The following is a 20,848-nucleotide window of genomic DNA, read 5'->3' as shown; positions in this document are numbered from 1 at the left end:
TTCCCTGTTCTGTTGACACACTGCCTCTTGACTCCATGAGAAGTTCTGCATGAGCACATACCGTGTCCTGGGATTCCCATTCTTCTCAAAGCGATCCATAGTTTGTTAGGATCCACACAGTTGAATCCCTTAGCATAGTCAATAAAACACAAGTAAACGTCTTTCTGGATTCTCTGCTCTCTGCCAAGATGTATCTGGAATCAACAACGATATCCCTTGTTTCACATCTTCTTCTGAATCTGGCCTGAATCTCTAGTAGCACCCTGTCAGTGTACTGCTGCAATGTACTGTTGTTGGACGACCTTCAGCAAAACTTTACCTGCATATGCTGTCAGTGATATTGTTCTATAATTTGAACCTTCTTTTGAATCACTTTTCTTTGGAATAGGTACAAAGTAGGAATGATACCTCAACATAAACAAAGCAAACAATCTTCACAGGTAGACCAATAAGCAGCATCATGATAGAGAAAATATTGAAGTTGTCAAAGATTCCATTTTACTTGGGCCTACTATCAATGCTTATGAAAACAGCAGCCAAGAAATCAAATAAAGAGGCAGTGGGATAAAAAATTAAAATAAAATGTTAAAGATAAAAAATAACACCTTGAGGACTTAACTGCACCTAACCCAAGCCATGGTATTTTTAAAACTTCATATTCATGCCCAGAAAAATTGATGCATTTGAATTATGGTATTAGCAAAGGATATTGAATAAATCATCAACTGCTAGAAGAGTGAACAAATTTTTTTGAAAGAAGTTCAGATAGCAAGCTCCTTAGAAGCCAGGATGGAATCATTTGCCTCATGTACTCTGTCCATGTTATCAAGAGACAAGTTCCTGAGAAAGATATCATGCTTGGTAAAGTAGAGGATCAGCTAAAAATAATAAGTTCTTCATTAGACGATTGACCCAGTGGCTGCAACAATGCACTCAAATACAGCAACAACTGTGAGGGTGACTGTGTTAGACTGAATTCTCTAGAGAAACAAAATCAATGAAATTATATATATATATATATATATATATATATATATATATATATATATATATATATATATAAAAGAAAAGGAGAGAAGGCAAAAAAAGAATAATATTTCAAAGAAGTGGCTCACACAGTTGTAGAAACAGGTAAGCCCAGGCTGGTTCAAATTCATGGGTCTGGTGTTAAGTTGGAGGCTTTGCCTGACTCAAATAGCTGTCGGGGCTGATGAAGTAGGAAGCAGGGAGATTGGCTGGTGGATGGAGAAGTGGATGTGCCCAACAGGTCACATATTAGGCTCTGATGGCTCCCAGGGTTGGCAGGCAATATGGCAGTTCAATGAGCCAGATACAGGATCAGGACCAACAAGAAGAGAAAAAACCCTCAACAGAGTCTACTTGTATAGGACTATGCCACTTCCCAGAGATAATTACTTAGCTTGCTTCCCACGTTGGTGGCATTGTGCCTTACACGTGGGGCTTCTAACTACAAGGTCAACTGTTCAAAACCACCAGCTGCTCCAAAGGAGAAAGATGAGACTTTCACCCCATTAAAGACATACAGTCTCCGAAACCCACAAGGCAGTTTTACTTTGTCCAATAGGCTCATTAGGAGTCAAAACTGACTCAATAGCAGTGAGAACTGCCAAATGAATGAGGACCTTGACTGTGCCAGTGGACACAGAAGCTAACCATCACAGTGACCCAGGACTGGGCAGGGTTTTGTTCTGTTGCACATGAGTGAGAAATGAGTTGAAGCCATGCATTAGAACTGAGTTGAACACAGTGGATTTCCTATACTATCGCCAAGACTGAAATATGACAGGGAATATGGAATTCATCTGGTGACTTTCCCTCAGTTCTTTTGAGATTGTAGACTTCCTACCTCCTGGCATAAAGCCATGGCCTCCGTGGCTTCCCTCTGTCAATGCTAGTGAACCTTTTCCTACTCACATTGTACAGGGACAAGGTTTGGCATGTTCATGCCAGCATGGAACCAATGAGAACTCCATTAATAGATTCCTTTCTATTTGATCCGTCCCCTGAAGCGGATCATCTCCTCCTTTGAAGTTAGGATTTACTCCCGGGTTTGTCACTAAGGTCAAATAGAAATAGAAACGGTCAAATGGCATAAAAAATAGTCATTTTTCCTTTTCTCTGCTGCTTTGAGTTAATTTCCCATTTCTACACCCTCTTATTGATGCTATCTGTGTTTACATTTTAAGGCTTACTCTTTTGCAGTCTGGCTTTTCCATCCTTTTGGTTCCCGCACTGAAGTCTCGACCTCATGTTTGTTTGTCTTCTTACTGCGTGTTGCTATGGAAATAATTACAAGATGGCACATTTCAATGCAACTTGCAAACACCCCGAGAGAGATGGAAAGTGGACAGGATAGAAATGTGCTCTTAGCTGAGTACATCTATGATTGTTGTCAAAAGCACCGTAGAAGGAAGCTTCAGAGTTACACGCAATACATTCATGAATAAGTATCTGTCAAATGGCTTCCCAAGACAGGAGTTGTGTTCTCTACGGCAACGGAACGTTACAGAAACCCGGGAGTGTTCCTCCCAGCAGGATGAGCCCCTGTGACTTAAAAATGGAAAAAATGTTTTGTGCTAAAGAAATAGGGTGCCTCCGGGACCCTATTAAAAGCGTAAGTTGGTTCTGGAGGCTGATAACTGGCTTCTTTGGCCTCCTTGGCACAATTGTGGACACATGTGACATCCTGGGGAAATGTCCGCGCCTGTAATTTTTATTCCATGGTGTCTTAGGGGAGATGAGGCCCAGAGCTCGGTATATTCTATTGTTCTTAGGTACAAGCAAGGAGACATGATACAGAGTGAATGGGAGAAAGGCTTGTGCTCTTCATTTTTAATAAGGAAAACTGCTGCACAGTAATTCAATAACCCACCCTCAAGTTCCATATAATTTGGAGAACTGTGACATTTTGATCCTGAGTCACACCATCTGGCTCTAAAGTGAAATTGTCATCTTACCTTCATTTTGCGCAGAGAGCAAGAGGCCTTATCAAAACCAATCACTCTCAAACTAGACATATGCTTAAGTTTCTCTCTTTCTGTTTTAACTTGCAGATAAAAATCTATACCCTGGAGGAGCACAGTGTGGTATCAGTTTGGGTTGAAAAGCATGTGGAAAGATCGGCACACTGGGCATATCTTCACTTGTCTGACTTTACCAAACGACCTTTGTGGGACCCCCACTACACGTAAGAACCAAGTTAAATGTTCGTCCTAAGTATCACCCTGCAGTTCTTCTCCGTTTCTCAATGTAGAACCCATAGTTGTGTTACCTAAGAAGAGTTTTTTAAACTTTTGTGAACTCGGTGCAGATTTACAAAGCAGATCATAGTTTTACATCCAACAATTCTTACACATTTTGTTTCAACTCAGCTGTTACATTCCTCCCGAGGAATCACCACTTGCCCCACGCTCTCCCTGCGTCTTGCATCCATCTCTCCTTTCCGGCCCTCTGAACTTTGTCCTTTGGTTAATTCCCACACGGAGGGAGTTAAGTGTCTAATTTTTAGGAGGACTTAGCCATCTATTTTTTTCATCTTTTTGGTATGGCTTTTATTATGTTTGATAGTGTTTTATGCCAGTTATTAGTGCCTCTAAATTTGTGCTTAAATTTTTCCTTGATGGCATTATAGTTACAGATTTACATATGGGTCTTTGATCCATTGTGAGTTCAATTTTGTATATGGTGTGAGACATGGGTCCATATTTCATTTGTCTGCAAATGGATGTCCAATTTTGCCAGCATCATTTGTTAAGGAGAATTCTGCCTTTTGTCAAAGTCTGTCTCTAGGTGGGTACATTTACTTGGGGTTCCTGGCTGTTCCACTGGTGAAGGGATCTGGTGTTTTTCCAGTACCAGGCCGTTTTGATTATTGTGGCTAACTGAATAGTGGGTTTTAAGATCAAACAGTAAGAGTCCTCCTATTTTGTATTTTCTTCTAGTGCTTTGCTGATTGGGGTCTCTTTCCATATAAAGTTGGCAATTCGTTTTTCCATCTCTTCAAGGAAAGATGTTAGAATCTGAATTAGTATGACACCATATCTGTGGATCACTGTGCATAACATTGACATTTTCACAATGCTAAGTCTTCCTCTCCATCATTATGGCATATTCTTCCATTATGCCGGTTTTTACTTTCGTAGTAATGGCTTACAGTTTTCCTTGTTACTTAAATTTATGCATCAAACACTAAAGCATGAAGAACTTGCAGATTACTACCATATTTTTCAGTCTTATATTGACTACATATGAATCAAGATGCATTGATAATTATAGGCAATGAGAATCTGAAAATTGGAAATAAAAATAAATGATCAGTGGTAGGAAAATATGATCGTTGTGTTAGAAACAAAACTGGAAATTGAATGATAGAGGTGGAAAAATAAGAGAAAGAGAAAAAGGAAAATAAAATCAAAGAGAAGAAGGAAATCAAAGAAAGAAAGAAAGAAAGCATGAAACAACCAAGGAAGGGAGAAGAAAAAACAAGGAAAGAGAACACTGACGAAGGGGCAGGGCCCAGAGAGGAGAAATCTGTGGAAGGGCGTGGTACCGGTATGGGTGGGCACCCTCTGCCAGCCAAACACCTCATAGATTAGGGAGTGTGGAGAAGCCCATCGAAGATGGAGTTCCTGTGTCCAAGGAGCTCTGGTGGTGTAGTGACTACGAGTTGGGCTGCAATCCGCATAGTCAGCAGTTCAAAACCACCAGCAGCTTCAAGGGAGAGAGACTGGACTTCTCCTCCCATAAACAGTCACAGTCTCAGAAACCTACAAGGAGGCTGTATGAGTCAGCATTCGGGCAATGGCAGAGCAAAAGAGAGGAGAGAGAGAGAGAGAGAGAGAGATACCCTGTCCCACAGGGTCACTATGTGTTGGCTTCAACTGGATGGCAGTGAGTTGTGTAGAATTGAGTTGTTGCCTAGAAGGAGCCCAATGGCGTAACCAATTGGCCTGCTGTCTGCCAGATCGGCAGATGGAAACTACCAGATGCTTTTGTGAAAGAGCAGCAAGACTTCCTGACACAGCATAACAATGTACCGCCTCTGAGCCCCAAAGTGGCCGCTCTAGTGCGTCCTATCCGGTGACTATGAGTCCTAATTAACGTGAGGTGTTGGTTTGGTTGAGTTATTATCTGGGATCTGGGACCCCATACAGGCTCAGATGGTGGCTGAAGTCAGGGTGCTTCTTCCAGAAAAGGAAATATTTCCAGGCCAGGAGTCAGCTGGTGTGTGATTGTAGAAGGACTTCGTGTCCACGCCGGGTGGGAGACACCAGGGGCTTGTCCAGCAATGTGCTTCTTCTGCTCTCCTGAGAAGGGGGAGCCTACACACCTCCAGACACCCAGGTGGTGCACCCAGAGCCAGTGCACAATAGGCTCTGACCTCAGACAGGCAGGGGCTGTGCATGCAGGTGGAGCTGGTCACTGGATGGGTGAGGGTTGGGGCTGGTGACTCCCCTGGTCACCAGGAAAGTAGGGGGAATGAGGGAGGATCCCTTCCCCACCCCTGTTGTTAACCACTGATGTGAGCCCTTGTGCTGTTCCTGAACAAGTCGGACTAATTATGGCTGGGTTGCAATAGGTCCGCTGCTAATTCACTCACCTGTCTCCTTGCTGGCCACTTTTGCTCAGCTGCTTCTTCGAGGCAATATATTCACAATATATTCAACCCGCTTCTCTAGCTCTTCCTCTGAAGCTCATGGTTTCACGTGTATCATCAGTACCTGTTTCATCTGGTCACTCATGTCTTTGTTGTTTGGGGTCTGTGTAGTGAATCTACTTATCCATGATCTTTAAAATATATATATATTTAAAAGTTGTTTGCAAAGAGTACTGCATCAGGTACTATTGAAAGATACAAAACAAAGAACATTATAAACAAGTTCTCCATCACTGGCTGTAGTGTTTGGTGCATAAATTTAAATAATACTGAATAATACTGATATTCCTTATAGACATAAAGCTGTTATCATAACACAGATAGACCTTGAAATATTCTTTTAGGAGATGGATGTGATGCTCTTCCTCTTGAACTGGTCCTTAAAAATCCTTCAATATTCCAACTTAAGATATGATTTTTTTTTCCTTCAGTTCTTTTAGCTTAAGAAATGCCAAGCATGCCTTTTGCTTTTCTGACTCCGGATCATTGTGCATTCCTTTAAAATACTTCACTTTGCCTTCGCAAACTTCTTTGAAATCTTCTGCTTAGCTATTTTACATTGTTTTTTCTCCTTGCCTTAGTTACTGTACATTCAAGATCAATTTCCTGAGTCTCTTTGCATCCATTTGGGTCTTCCTGACTTCGAATGGCCTTGTTGTGATTCTACAACTCGTTTATGTCCCCATCAATAGTGATCAATGTGTGTCAAACTTATTCTTGAAGTGGCTTCTACATTCAGGTGGGAAATGTTTCGCTTGTACTTTGGGCTCTCATGGACTTGTTTTAATTTTCCTCAGCTCAACCTGAACAAATATGAGCAAGTGATTATCTTTTTCCATTGTCATCCCCTGGCCTTGTTTTGACTGATGATATCGAAGTTCTCTGTGGTGTGTCTCACCACTTCACCATTTTAGGAGGCAGCATTTGAGCAAGAACTAACGGTGCTGAAGGAAGATGTTCAAGTTGCACTGAAAGTATTAGCCAAAAACAAGGCTCCAGGAATTGATGGGATGCCTACTGTGGGGTACCAGCCTCCACAATCAAATGGGTCCAAGGGGCGGTTGTGTAATTAAAGGGTAAAAGTAAGGAGACATCAGACAAGATAAAGCATGGGAGTGCTCACCCCTGGGACCATCAAGGTCTCAGGAGCCAGATCTGCACAGAGAGAATAGATTTCCAGCCAAGGCTTATATATATTCAGGGGGTATGCAAGCCCCCATAATTACAGGCAACCACATACATAACAAAGCAGGCTATACCCTAACCCTAAGGTCCCCGAGTACACTGGAGGAGTAGCCTAACACCAGTGCCTGGGGCAGGTGAGGGGGAGTGGATGTCCTCAGAGACTGGAGAGCAATAGCGCAGGTCAGCTCCTATAGTTAACTGCTGCCAGCTACTTAACAATCAGCCATGTGCTTCTAAGAGGTAACTTTAATGTAGCACTATTATTATTATTAATTATGAGAATGTTGTTGGGACTCACTCCAACTCACAGGGGTGAAGGCCTCCCTCCACCCCGGCCTGCTAGGCGTCTTCATATATGAGAATAAAGGATTCATCCAGATATACTCTCTTCCCCTTCTCTAGTTCCCACACCCACTGAAATGTTTCAACAAACTGATAAAGCACTGAAATAATTCACTTGTCTATGTCAGGAAGTTTGGAAGAGGTCTACTTGACCAACTGACTGGAAGATATCTGTATTTTTACACATTCCAGAGAAAGGTGACCGAGATAATGTGAAAATGATAGAACAATATCATTGATGTCATATGCTCATAAAATGTCGCTAAAAGTCGTCCAACAGTGGTTGCAGCCGTACATTCACAGGGAGGGGCCAGAGGTTCAGGCTAGACTCAAAAAGGACATGAAACAAGAGACATCATTGCTAATGTCAGATGGATCGTGGCTAAAATCAGAGGATTCCAGAAGGCTATTTACTTGTGTTTTATTGATATGTAAAGGCATTGGACTGAGTGTATCCTAGCAAACTATGGCTAGCTTTGAAAAATATGGGAATTCCACCACACTTCATTGTGCTCACACAGGACTTGTAAATGGACCAAAGGCAGTTATGGGAGCAAATCAAGGGGGTCCTGCCTGGTTTAAAATCAGGAAATATATGTGTCAGGGTTGTATTCTCTTTCCCTACTTCTTCAATAAGTATGTTGAGAAAATAATCAGAGAAGCTGGATTATGTGAAGAAGGAGGCAGCAGCAGGATTGGAGGAAGGCTTATGAACAACGTGCAGTGTGCAGATGGCACGACCTTGCTCGCTGAAAGTGAGGAGGACTTGAAGCACTTGCTGATGAGGAGCAAAGAGCGCCCCCTCAGCGTGGATCACAACTCCATAGACCAAAAGCCTCACCACTGGACCAGGAGTTAACATCATGACTAATGGAGACAAGACTGAAGCTGTCAAGGATGTTGTCTTGCTTGTCTCCACAGTCAGTGCTCATGGGAACAGCAGTCAAGAGATCAAACTGTGTGTTGCATTGTTCAAATCTGCTGCATCAGACCTCTTTAGAGTGTTGAAAAGCAAGGAGATTACTTTGAGGACTAGATGGTTCTGACCAAAGCCATGGTATTTTCCGTTGCCTGATATGCATTTGAAGGTTGGAATTGACTAAAGAAGAACAAAGAGGAGTGGATGCATTTGAATTGTGGGGTTGGGAGAATATTGAAAGTACCATAGACTGCTGAAAGGACAAACCAATCTGTCTCGAAAGAAGTCAGGCTAGAGTGCTCCTTAGGGTCAGGAAGCCAGGACTTCATCTCACATACCTTGGACATGTTGTCAGGAGAGACCAGTTCCTGGAGAAGACATCATGTTTGGTAAAGTTCAGGGGCAGTGCAAAAGAGAAAGCCCCTCAGAGATGGGCTGACACGGTGGCTGAAACAATGGGCTCAAGCACAGGAACAATCGTGAGGATGGCGTAGGCCCCGTCCTGTTTCGTTTTGTTGTATGTAAGGTTGTTGTGGGTCAGATCCAACTTGATTATATCTAACAACAACCTGGTATTTTTCCACCTATCTAATCAATTTGATCCTGTGTAATCCACTTGCCAAGATCCATAAGTAAACCAACCGTTCGTGTTATTGGAAATGGTATTTGCGATAAATAAGTCGTGACCACGCAAAATTCTTTCCCACCGTTTCTGACATTGTTTCGATTGCCAAGTTCTTATATTGCTGCTACTGATAGCTTGCACTTGCTTTCCAGCCCCCACATAGTCACCTGCAGTTATACTTGTACCTCGATTCCACGTGTGGCCAATTTTAGACTGAAGAAGTTAGTAGAATTCTTCAACTTCTTAATCATTGGCTTTAGTGGTGCATCTTTGGTGCTCATGTTTAAATAAGTAATATTACCTGTCCTTCCTTGTAAGCATGTTGATATTTCCCTATTACTGCCAGTGTGGTCATTGAGGGTAGATCTTGAAAGGCTTTTTGGTGATTCCTCCATCACATTCCTCCTCAATTAGTTTGTCCAATTCAACATGGTCAATACCAGTCCATTTCAGCTCAGTGATGCCTGGTATATTAATATTTATATGGTCTATTTCCTTTTTGAAAGCTTCCAGCTTTCTTAGATTCATACTTCATACATTCCATATTCCAATGACTAAGGGGGTTTGTGGCTGTTTCTTCTCATTTTGAGGCATGCCACATCAGCAAATGAAGGTCCTATAACTACTCCATCCACATCGTTAAGATCAACTCAAATTTAAGGAGACAGCTCTTGCTCAGCCACAGCTTGAGTAATGGTCACTACCATTCATAAGATTTCCAGTAGTTCTTTGGGGAGAGGTAGGTCACCTCTTTTGTCAGTCTTCGAGTTCAGCTAAAATATACCCACCTTTGTTCCCCTGCTAGAATTTGAAACCCTGGATCTATAGCTCCTAATACACCGCAACACAGCAACGGGTGGACCAGTAGCGCCCTCTGTGATTAATACCATCTAATAGACGATCCAATACTGCAAATGTCAGTCGTCTGTGGGGTCAGGTGTCACACGTGCCAGAATGATCCATCATGGTTAATGTTCTCATTTGAAAACACTCTACGAGAGAAAACTCAAATTTTGTGAAGCAATGTCTGTGGTTGCTTTATAAATACACTTTTTCTAAAGAACAATGACTACACATTGGTGTTAGCATGTTTGAAGTGTTTCACTAGTCTCTATGTAACCTGACATTCCAGTCAAAGGGGACTTGAATGAATGGGTTAAGCAGTGACGTCTAACGCAACTCTTCTGTAAACCCATGATGATTCGGCTACTATGGTAACAGACACTCTCATGTAACCCTCCCAATCCCCAGTAAAAAATGTTTTATTATCTGCATTTACGGATTAAAAAATAAATCTAAGGTAACACAGCTCTTAAATGGCAATCTGGAAGTAAAGGCAAATTGTTTCGTTCCAATTTAGTGTGATTTCTCATATAGCACAGTGTTTTTCTTTTTACTTAATAGTCCCCTGTGGACTGTCCAGATAATTCACGAGTCTAATTTTTTCCCACTTGATCTTAAGAAAAATAATTATATTGAAAATAGCTGCATTTCTCTGAAGTATTCAGAACAATGGAATTGGAGTCATCTAGCCGCCATTCTCTGTCACATGCAGATTTACTCCTTCCCACACTGTTACTCTCAAGACCGATTTTGAGCAATGAAGCTGAATTTGAATGGGTGGTTAGGCAAGGGGATGGAGTAAATGTAAAAACCAACACTGAAATTCTGCGAACAAACAAGTGTCATAAGGCTGCGTTTAAAAGAGAGAGAGAAATGTTTTATTAAAACAAATAGAAATGTACAATCTACTTTCTTCCCTCTCACGATTCTATTTACATAGCTCCTGTAAAATAGTAGATTGGGTGAATGAAGATGATCAAATATACTACATTACCTGCCCTGTAATGAATGGTGATAAACCCAGAGACTTGCTATTACTGGTATCACGGAGAGAACCTCTCAGGGACAAGTGAGTATCTGCAGTTCAAGCATAAAGTAGAAATAAAACGCTGATGCAACCATAAGAAAGCCAACTTGGGCATTTCTGGTCTTGAGTGGTCCTTATTTGTTTTTTTCCTAGATGGCACGTTAGCCATTATTACAATAATAAGAATATAATTGTAATATACTAAAATAACAATAATAATTATTATCTATTATGTGCAACCTATGGGAGACGCACCATGTAAGTTTTTGGAAATGGTTCTCTTTCCTATTGCTCGATGTGAATGCAAAATTAATATTTAGAAATTTAAGTAATGTCTCCTAACTTGCTATGTGGATTGAGTTGTGTCACCTGAAAATATATGTGGAAAGCCTACCCCCTGCTCCTGTGCATGAGGTCTCATTTCAGAAGTTCACCTTCGTGGATGTAACCAAGTTAAGATGAGGTCATCCTGGGTTAGGGTGGCCCTACATACACCATGACTACTGTTCTCACAGTTAGCTATGTGGGGGAAGGTGTCATGTGAAGCCAGAAGCAGAGGTTGGAGTGACCTCTATAAGCCCAGGCTTGTCAAGATGCCACTAACTACCCATGATAGGAGGCGTTTGATGGCATTGTGGTTACACGGCAGGCTGCTAACCTCAGGGTCGACAGTTTGAAACCACCAGCCCCTCCTGGGGAGAAAGACCGGGCTTTCGACTTCCTTTTCAGAAACTCACAGGGGCAGTTCTGCCTTATCCTGTTGGGTCACTGTGAGACGGTACTGACTCGATGGCTGCTAGAACAGCCACAGGAAGAATCTTGAGAGAGTTTATCTCCACCAACAACTTGATCTGGGACATCTAGGCTCTAGAGAAAGGACACCCAGGGCACAGTGGGTTACTGGTGGGACTGCTAACTGCAAGGTCAGGAATCTGAACTCACAGCTGGAGAGAAGGCTTCCTACCCCCTTGAAGATTTACCGTCTAGGAAGCCCACAGCGACTGACCGTCCTAATCTGTCGTATGGGGTCTGAATAAGTCCGAATTGATGGCGGTGAGTTTGTTTTGATTTTGGAGACTCTAGAACTGTGAGCGAACAAGTTTCTGTTTGGAGTCATCTGTTACATCAGCCAGAGGTAACCTAGTCACCTTGCCAACATGTTTCGAGGTGATTGTTTTTTTCAAAGGTGGATCCGAATGTAAGCAAAGTAGTGCAGGACGGCAAAGGCAAGATTTCAGAGACAACAGAAGCCTCTTGGCTGATTCCAAAGAAGGAAGCTGACATATAAGAAGCTACACAGAGTTTTTAACAGCCACAGGGGGACAGCTAGGATGGGTAACCCTCCATTCAGGGGGGTTTGCCCCATCTGGACTACTTCCTAGGAGTGAGGCTGAGCTGAAATTAGACTGGCTCTCAGTCTCCCAGGCTCCCAGGGACTTAGACCCACTTTCCCCCATTCACTGAGACCAAGATGATCATGGATAAGTAGTTTCATAGTTGCATGCCAGAAGCAAGAGTAAATCAGCTCTAAAATAGGCCATTTCCCGCACAGATTCCAGGAACAGGAGTGGGAATAGTTATACCAGAAGGGTAGGGGGAAGATGGGGAGAGGAAGGGAGAAAGAGGGAATGAATCGCAATGATCGACACATAACCACACACCCCTCTCCAGGGGGAAGAACAACAGAAAACATGGGGGAAGGGAGAGAGCGGTTGGTGTGAAATATGAAAATAATAATAATGTACAATCTATTAAGGGGTCATGGGGTGGAGGGTGGGGGAAAAAAGAGGAGCTGACACCAAGGGCTCAATAGAAAGTAAATGTCTAGAAAATAATGAAGGCAACATATGTACAAATTTGCCTGATGCAAGCAATATATGGACCGTGACAAGAGTTTTAAGAGTCCAAAAATTTTTTTAAAAATAAAATAGGCCACTTCCTACCTCGGATTATTTTGATAGTGACATGCCAGGAAGAAGCCCCGATAGAACTGTAGGTTAAACTACGCACAAGGTCAGCAGTTCAAACCCATCAACTGATCTACAGGAGAAAGATGTCTACTCCCATAAAGATTTATATTCTAAGAAACTCTATATAAGATCATTATAAGTCATGTGCCAGAATGGTAACAATGGCCAACACACATTTGGTGCCTCAAATGTTAGACTTGTTTCTGGGTGTATTTTACCTGCTAATTAGAAAAATGGTCCCAGTTTTCTCCTATCACCTCAAGTTTTGAGAAACAGAGCTCATGCCACCTACCACTCCTCATGCTGCGCGCACACACAACATCAGGTTATTTTGTGTAGTGCTAGCTAGCCTGAGATACAGGAAGTTCACACTGGTTTTATTTAAAATAGTTTGTGTTGTACTAAGGATTTAGATCAAGTGATACTTCCCTGGTGTTCTTGAATCCAAAGATATCTTTAAACAGTGCAAATTACATGAACTTGGAATGGTCCTCAAATATCACTTCACTTTTACTAAGGACTAAAGAGCAGGCAGTTCTTTTTTTATTCTTAAAAAGAGGTCAGCCATAAGAGTTATTGTACAAGAAATAGGGAAGAAAATAAGGTAGTTTGCTCCCTGAAGTAGTTACAGTTTCAGAAACCCTCCAGGGCAGTCATGCCGTGCCCTCCAGTGTCACTATGAGGCAGAACCAACTCAATGGCAGTGAGCTTTTTGAGTACAATACATAAGACATCCTGATGGAGTAGTGGGTTATGTGTTTGGCTGCTAGCCACAAGGTCGGCTGGTGTGAACCCACCAGTCACTCTGCAAGGGAAAAGTGAGGCTTTCTGTTCCCCAAAGATTTCCAGCCTCAGAAACCCACAGAGGTTCCCTCTGTCCTCATGGTTCACTATGAGTCTTAATTGACTACCTGGCAGTGAGTTTGATAGGATCAAAAGAGATGCAAAGCCAGAAAAAGGCTTGGGAAGAGTGGAAAATAAATAAGAAAATGGAAAAGGTACATATATGGAAGGTGTTGGGGAAGTGTCGAAATGTAAGACTACATAACAATTTTCATAAATATTTTGAAGATTGAAATTTGTCTTGTTCAAATTATGCAGTAAAAATTCAGAACCCATACTAATACGTAGAAGTCAGTGGATAATTCGTGTTACATGTTTCAGAGGTGAAGTTGACGTCGAGCTTCGTTATGCGAGCTCTGACCTTTAAGTGCACAGTCATCTTGTAACGAGACTGACACATTCTGATTTTAACAAAGGAGCTTGAACTCTGACAGGCACATTTTGTGTTTCAGAACATTTGAATGACCTTCCAGTAGATGATGCTAGATCCCTACTCCACTATAGGAAACTGTACATCCTTAAAAAGATGTTCTGATAGAAAATGCCTCCGGGATTACTTGCTTGGAGAAAAATCAAATTGTAGGCATGATCATATTTATATCTGGAGAGATAGATACACAGAAATATGTTGGGAGTGGTGAATGTTGTAGTGGGGAGTAGGATTGGGGCTAGCTTGGATGAAAGAAGACTGGTTTTCTAGCCTATCAGCTTCTATATTGTTTGAGAACTTTTATTCTCTTAACAATAGATGTTATTTTCAAAAGTAAACAAACAAATAAAACCACTGCCAGAGAGGTGATTCTGACTTACAGCAACCCAGTATCATAGTGTTTCTGAGGCTGTATATCTCTATGTGAGCAGCCAGCCTCCTCTTCCTCCTGTAAGCAGTGGGTGACCTTGAGGTTGCCAGTTCCATGCTCACCCAGACAAGGCCTCAAATTAAAAAAAAAAAAAGTAGGCGACTGAAATTCCAGTTCTTTAGAGCACAATCAGACTTTATTTTAGAGACTGACTCCTTCTGTGTGGAGAGAGCCGAAGTACATGTAGTAGTTCTTAATCAGAAAATACCTGTGGCCCCTACTAGGCTACGCCCTGTCGTTGAATGCAGCTCCCAGGGACAGTGCTTTCTAGCACAGATGTGAGTCTTGGCCGTGTCACCGCTACCACTATACAAGGATTGCATTCGCGATAGTGTTGTCGTTCCCAACAAATCCTTACGTCGGGCAGGAATTTAGAAAGTGTCCCTTCAATCTTTCAGCACCGCGTACACAGTAGCATTGAGGTCGGTTCTTCTACCATCAGTCCCACCTTCTCCCATGTACGTCAGAGGTGAGATCATATGTGCTGGATTTCTCATTCACCCGATCGACGGCAGCACCTGCACTGTGAGTCTGATGAGGCAGCTGCAGTCTAATCTGCACTTGCTAATCGAGAGAAAGCTCTTAATTTACCCGTATCGCCTAATTAGTTGTGAATCTGTGATATGAGGGTGGGTGTTGTGGAGCAGTGGGGGGGGGGAGGCTGGGGCATCCTAAAATCAACGGATGAAATGTATTCCAAAAGGTCCCCAGAGGATCAGGGTCATTGTCTCCCCTCGTCCCCATGAGATTCAGGTCCTCCCTTGAAAAAGCTCTGTCCCAGTAAGACTGCCAATAAAATGATGGTGTTTTCTTTTTGAAACAGGTATCTTACTTTCACCAGATGTCTTCCAGCATCCTTCCCTATTTTGCTGGAAATATCGGTGGCTGGTCCAAATCCATTGAAGAAACAGCAGCCTCTTGCATAAAGTTCCTAGAGAGGGCTGACGACGACCACAGCTTGATAAGCATACTTTAACTCGATGTTCTGTGTCTTCCGATCCCACGTTTAATTGCAAGCACACTTACCCTGCCATGGGGCACCAAAGCAAACGGCAGGAAGGAAGAGGTTAAGAATCAAAATGAATACGGTCGAATGCCAGGGATTTGAATGAATATTCAAAGCAATCTTTTTTAAAAATGCACTTGTAGATCATCTGTGCTTCCGGCCTGTATTCAGCTCTGTACGCTTGCTAAAATGGAGCTAACTTGATTGAGGTCTCACTAACATTTTTTAGGCCACGGGTGTAATGTGTTCTTTTGGACGTTTTTATTTTATACAATCTAAAGTGCAGGTTTGCTATCATTGAAGAGCTGATTAACAGAATGACATTGTTCCATGTGCCGCAGGCGTCTGTATGTCAGGAGCAGCTGACAAGATGTATTGCACGTTTTAGAGCTTTAAACTAGGAAGACAGTAAAACATAATGGAATCCAATCAATTTTCATAATAGGACCTACTTTACTAGTGTCATTTAACATCTATTCAAGGTGGCTGACCAATTTAGTATCTATTGCTATACACACACACACACACACACACACACAAAGTACCTGAAAAATGTGATATTATGGAGAAAGGCAGTATTAATGGAGCTCTTCTCTCATAACCATTCCGTCAGTACTTCATTCCTTCGACTTCAACATTCATTATTCTAGTCAGTGATTTGACTTCACTCCTAAGGCAAACCAGAATAGATCAAGTTAGCCTCCTTTGCTGAACAACCTCTTTGAAAGTTGAAGGACTTTTCAGAAAAGTGTTGGTCACTTAGAAGGGCCAATACATCCTGCCTTCAGTTTGCCAACTCTCCACCTCCACCTCCTGCCACAACCACACACATAGTCCAGGTCTGGCTGTAATTGCTTTGGTTTTTCGATGTCAACAGGTTTATATAAATGTTGGGCTGTGCTTCAATTTTATGAATAAATATTTATGCATAATATGAGCAGTAGATTTGTAGATTTAAATGAGCATACATACTGTTCTAAAAGTAGAAAGAAGGGTTTTTGAGAATATGTTTCTTGTGAATATGAAGATAAGGGGTTTTGAGATTATGAAAAAGAAGGTAGTAAAGAAATTATACTACACAGAAATGTTTTATGTTGTATATTCAGACAACTGAGACATTTTTAAATGCTGTCTGTCTAGCCTAGTCTAGGTCTTTGAATTCATCTATTTCAAGTCATTTCTGAAACATTTCAGAAACAACCCAAAGTTGAAGGCGTACAATACCTTTAGCTGGGTTTGTTTGCCCTCGCTAATCCATACCACAGGCCTAGATTATGCCCGGGTGGCATCCTGGATTATGCATTGGTTCATTTCTAAACCAGCTCCTTGGAGAAAGATGAGGCTTTCAACTCTTATAAATAGCTCCAGCCTGGGAAACCCAAAGGGGCAATTCTGTTCCAACCTAGAGGGTCACTGTGAGTCAGAATCAACTTGCCTGGCAGTGAGTTTGGTTTCTTAGAGTTTTGAGTTCATGTGCTGTGCTGGTGCAACATGGCAGACATTTGTAATAGTCACACGGTAGCCCCTGGCCACATGTAAATGAAATGAAATGAAATTCAATGAAATGTTCAGTTCTCCAGCTACAGCTAGCCAGTCAATTCTGGCTCAGAGAGAGTCTGCAGGAGGATAAATCGCCGGCAGGGTTTCCAAGAGTGTAACTTCACAGGAATAAAAAGCCTCATCTTTCTCCCTCACAGCTGCTAGAGGTTTCGAACTGCCAACCTTAGGTTTAGAAACCCAGAGCATAACTCACTGTGGCATCAGGCCTCAAACAATGGGTTCAAGCTTAGCAATCATGAGGATGGCCCAGGCCTGGACAGTCTTTGTTCTGTTGTACACAGGTTCGCTATCAGTCAGAACCAATTCAATGGCACCTTAAAACAACAACTCCTTTACCTAGTCCCATGTTCAATGCTCATTAACCACACGTGGCTAGTGATGGCCACGTTGCACAGCATCATGGAAAATTCCAGTAGGCAGTGCCTTCCAATTCCGCTGGCTTCTGTCTTAGAACGCAGGCAGAACTACTGTTTCCGCATCCTCATCTCTCTCCGTATCAAACAATGCCCTTTATTTTTTCTAGAAGATTTTGCTGTGATGTCTACGGATAAACAGTGACAGGGCTCCTCCACTTGGTTCTTTCTTGAACTAGAGGTCTGGCCTAGGTTCAAAGGGTCAGTTTGAGAATTACTAGGCTTGAGAGACTTTGAAAGGGTATGGCAAAGAACAAGAGAATCATGTGTTTCAGGTCCACGGGGCAAAGAAACAAACAAACAAGCAAACAAACGCATGATCATCCAGTCAATGCTGACCCAAACGACCTCGGGTGGGTTTTCAAGACTGTAACTGTTTATGGGAATAGAAAACCCCGTCTTTCTCCTGCGAGCTACTGGTGGCTTTGAACTGCCGACCCTGAGGATTGCAGCCCCATACATAACCACTACACCACTAGGGTTCCACAGCTTCACGGAGGGTGTTTAAGAAAAAAAAAATCTTGAATTTTTTGGCTAGAAACATGCTATAATTGACTAAGACATAGCAGCAGTAATCTTCCACAACAGATGTTATGCTTCCATTTTCTTTTTTAATGGGACTACATCTGGTCATTCTTTCATTAAAATATTAAAACACCTGTTTGTTTTATTGTATTGATCACATCATAAAAATAGCTAAATAATACTGATATGAAAGGATACATGTTATGTGGAAAAATAAAATATTGCAAAGGACATGATGAGTCCTGGGAAGATGGCAGAAGAGGTGGTTGGTATTTTAAATAGCTTCAGGGAGTTGAATATCGGACAAATATCCATAGGCAGAAAATGAGTGAGCCCTGAACCTGAGGATCTCGGGGTGTGGTTGTAGGTTTCTCTCAGCAGGACTAGCCGGGCCAAAGACCCTGAGGTCAAAAACTCTGAGGAAGGAGCATGCCTGGTATATTCTAGAAAAAGCGGGGAAGCTGGAGGGCCTGGAATCAAGCGAGATGTAATAGAAGACGGTGGGATGAGAGACAGCTGGCCCTACCCTGTCTTTGATATCTGGACTTGGAGCAAACACTCTTGGTCCAAGGATACGCAGCAAAGCTGTTCATCAGCAGTTACCCTCAGCCATCTGAAGGCTTAAGACGGAGGAAACCTGCAAAATGTACGCATGCTTGTTTTCTTCCCTTTAGAAAAGCAAAGGATCCTTAAGGGACATTCAACATCTCATGCCTTTCTTGATGGTATGCATTTTCAAGAGCTTCTAATGAGACCAAAAAGCTTTTGATTAAGAAAGAAAGCGTGTTCCCATTAATTCTTTTTGGGTTTAAGGCAACTAACTTGTGGATCTACATTCAGTTTTTCTAACATCTCCTTTTTGGGAAGGTACTTATTCAAAAAATGTGAAATTTGATGAAGATATAATTTATCCTTTCCGTGTACTCAGTTTTAGGAAATAACGAACAATTTTAACAAAACCTTATTTTTATAGAAAATTTTAATAAGAAATCTAAGTATTTTGTATAGATACCATCATATTTTTATTGAACATCTCAGAGAAAAACCTAGGGTCATTTTATTGATATATGATAATTTTGAAAATTCGTATGTAAAGATCTAGAGCCTTTATATATCGTGGTATAGTAGGTTACATGTATGGCTGCTGACTACAATATCAGCAGTTCAAAATTACCAACCAACCACTCATGGGAGAAAGATGAGGCTGTCTGCTCTCATAAAGAGTGACAGTCTGCGGGTGAGCACTAATGGTCTACAGCGGAGCAGCAGGGGGAGCAAAGCAATGAAGTCCCCAAAGAATGCTAAAGGTGGACTTGGCCAGGGTCTGGCACCCATCAGAGTCAACTGGAAAACACTCATGAAGGTCAAGGGATAGACCTGGAACTGTTTGAGGGCTTTTCAGTTTTTGCTGTTGGTTTTTCTTTTTTTCTTGATTTTTGTTTTGTTGTATTAGCTGTTGTTGATTGATTTTTGTTATGTTTTGCTCTGATTTTTTGCACATATTATTGTCTATGCATGTCTATTTGAACAAGATAGGCAGGATGAATAATCCGGAGGAGAGAACAATGGGATCGACAGTTCTGGGGGGACATGGGAGAGGGAAAGATGGGGGAAAAGATGGGGGTGCCAGCAAACCCAGAGACAAGGGAAGAACAAGTGATCTAAAATTGATAGCAAGGAGGGCATAGGATGCTTGGGGGGAGGGCTCGATCAAGGGCAATGTAGCCGAGAGGAATTACCAAAACCTGAATGAAGGCCGAACATGATAGTGGGATGGGAGGAAAGTAAAAGGAAATAGAGGAAAGAGCTGGGAGGCAAAGGACATTTATAGAAGTCTAAATAAAAGGATATATATATATCTAAATACCTTTATATGAAATGACAGGGGAATAGATCTATGTACATATATTTATTTATAAAGTATTAAGGTAGCAGATGGACATTGGGCCTCCACTCAAGTACTCCCTCAATGCAAGAACACTTTGTTCTACTAACACAGCATTGTGATGCTCACTTTCCCTGGCACAATCACCGAAGACAAAATGTGTGCATAAGCAAATGTGGTGAAGAAAGCTGATGGTGTCCGGCTATCAAAAGCTATTGCATCTAGGGTCTTGTAGGCTTGAAGATAAACAAGTGATCATCTAGCTGAGAAGCAACAAAGCCCACATGGAAGAAGCACACCAGCCTGTGTGATCATAAGGTGTCAATAGAATCAGGTACCAGGCATCAAAGACCAAAACCAAACCAAACAAAAAGCCTATCAGTGGAAATGAGGGGGAGGGCAGAGTGGAGACCCAAAGCCTATCAGTAGTCAACTGGACAACCCCTGTTAGATCAGTCATAAAACAGAGAAGAGTCAGTCAGGGTGTAGTATTGCACCAATGAAACACATGGCCTTCCTCTAGTTCTTTAATGCTCCCCCCTTCCACTACCCTGACCCCAATTCTATCTTACAAATCTGGCAAGACCTGAACACGTATACTGGTACAGATAAGAGCTCACAACACAGGGAATCCAGAACAGATAAACTCCTCAGGACCAATAAGTATTAATAGTAGAAGGGTAAGATTTGGGGTGGGGGGAGTAAGGGGGAAACAATCACAATGATCAGCATATGACTGTCATCCCAGGAGAACGGACAGCAGAAAAGTAGGTGAAATGAGACAGCAGTCAGTGTAAGACATGAAAAAAAGAAAGAAGAATTTCTAAATTAATAAGGGGCATAGGGGAGGGATATGGGGGAGGGAAGGGGAAATAAAGAACTGATGCCAGGGGCTCAAGTAGAAAGAAAATGTTTTGAAAAAGATGATGACAACATATGTACAGATGTGCTTGACAAAATGGATATATGTATAGATTGTGTTAAGAGCTGTAAGAGCCCCCAAAAGAATAATTTTTAAAAAAAAGAGTAGCAGTCTGGGAAACCCACACGGACAGTTATCCCTTGTCCTATGGGGTCACTATGAGTCAGAATTGAATCAATGGCACTGAGATTGGTTTTGAGTTTAGATATGTAAATGAATGTTTCCTGGTTTTGAATAAACTATTAA

General features: G+C 41.9%; 1 protein-coding gene across 1 annotated transcript in view; it reads left to right on the top strand.

Annotated features, from left to right (window-relative positions):
• ACOT12 (acyl-CoA thioesterase 12) overlaps positions 1-15,267 on the top strand; it is a 63,518-nt gene extending 48,251 nt beyond the window's left edge. Inside the window, exons 12-15 of the mRNA XM_075543066.1 lie at positions 3,075-3,208; positions 10,532-10,660; positions 14,690-14,816; positions 15,115-15,267. Coding sequence (XP_075399181.1) covers positions 3,075-3,208; positions 10,532-10,660; positions 14,690-14,816; positions 15,115-15,267 — 543 coding nt within the window. The remainder of the gene's footprint in view (positions 1-3,074; positions 3,209-10,531; positions 10,661-14,689; positions 14,817-15,114) is intronic.
• Positions 15,268-20,848: the final 5,581 nt, after the last annotated feature.

This window comes from Tenrec ecaudatus, chromosome 2, assembly GCF_050624435.1.
Source record: "Tenrec ecaudatus isolate mTenEca1 chromosome 2, mTenEca1.hap1, whole genome shotgun sequence".
NCBI lineage: Eukaryota > Metazoa > Chordata > Mammalia > Afrosoricida > Tenrecidae > Tenrec > Tenrec ecaudatus.
This window is presented reverse-complemented; position numbering and strand designations above follow the sequence as displayed.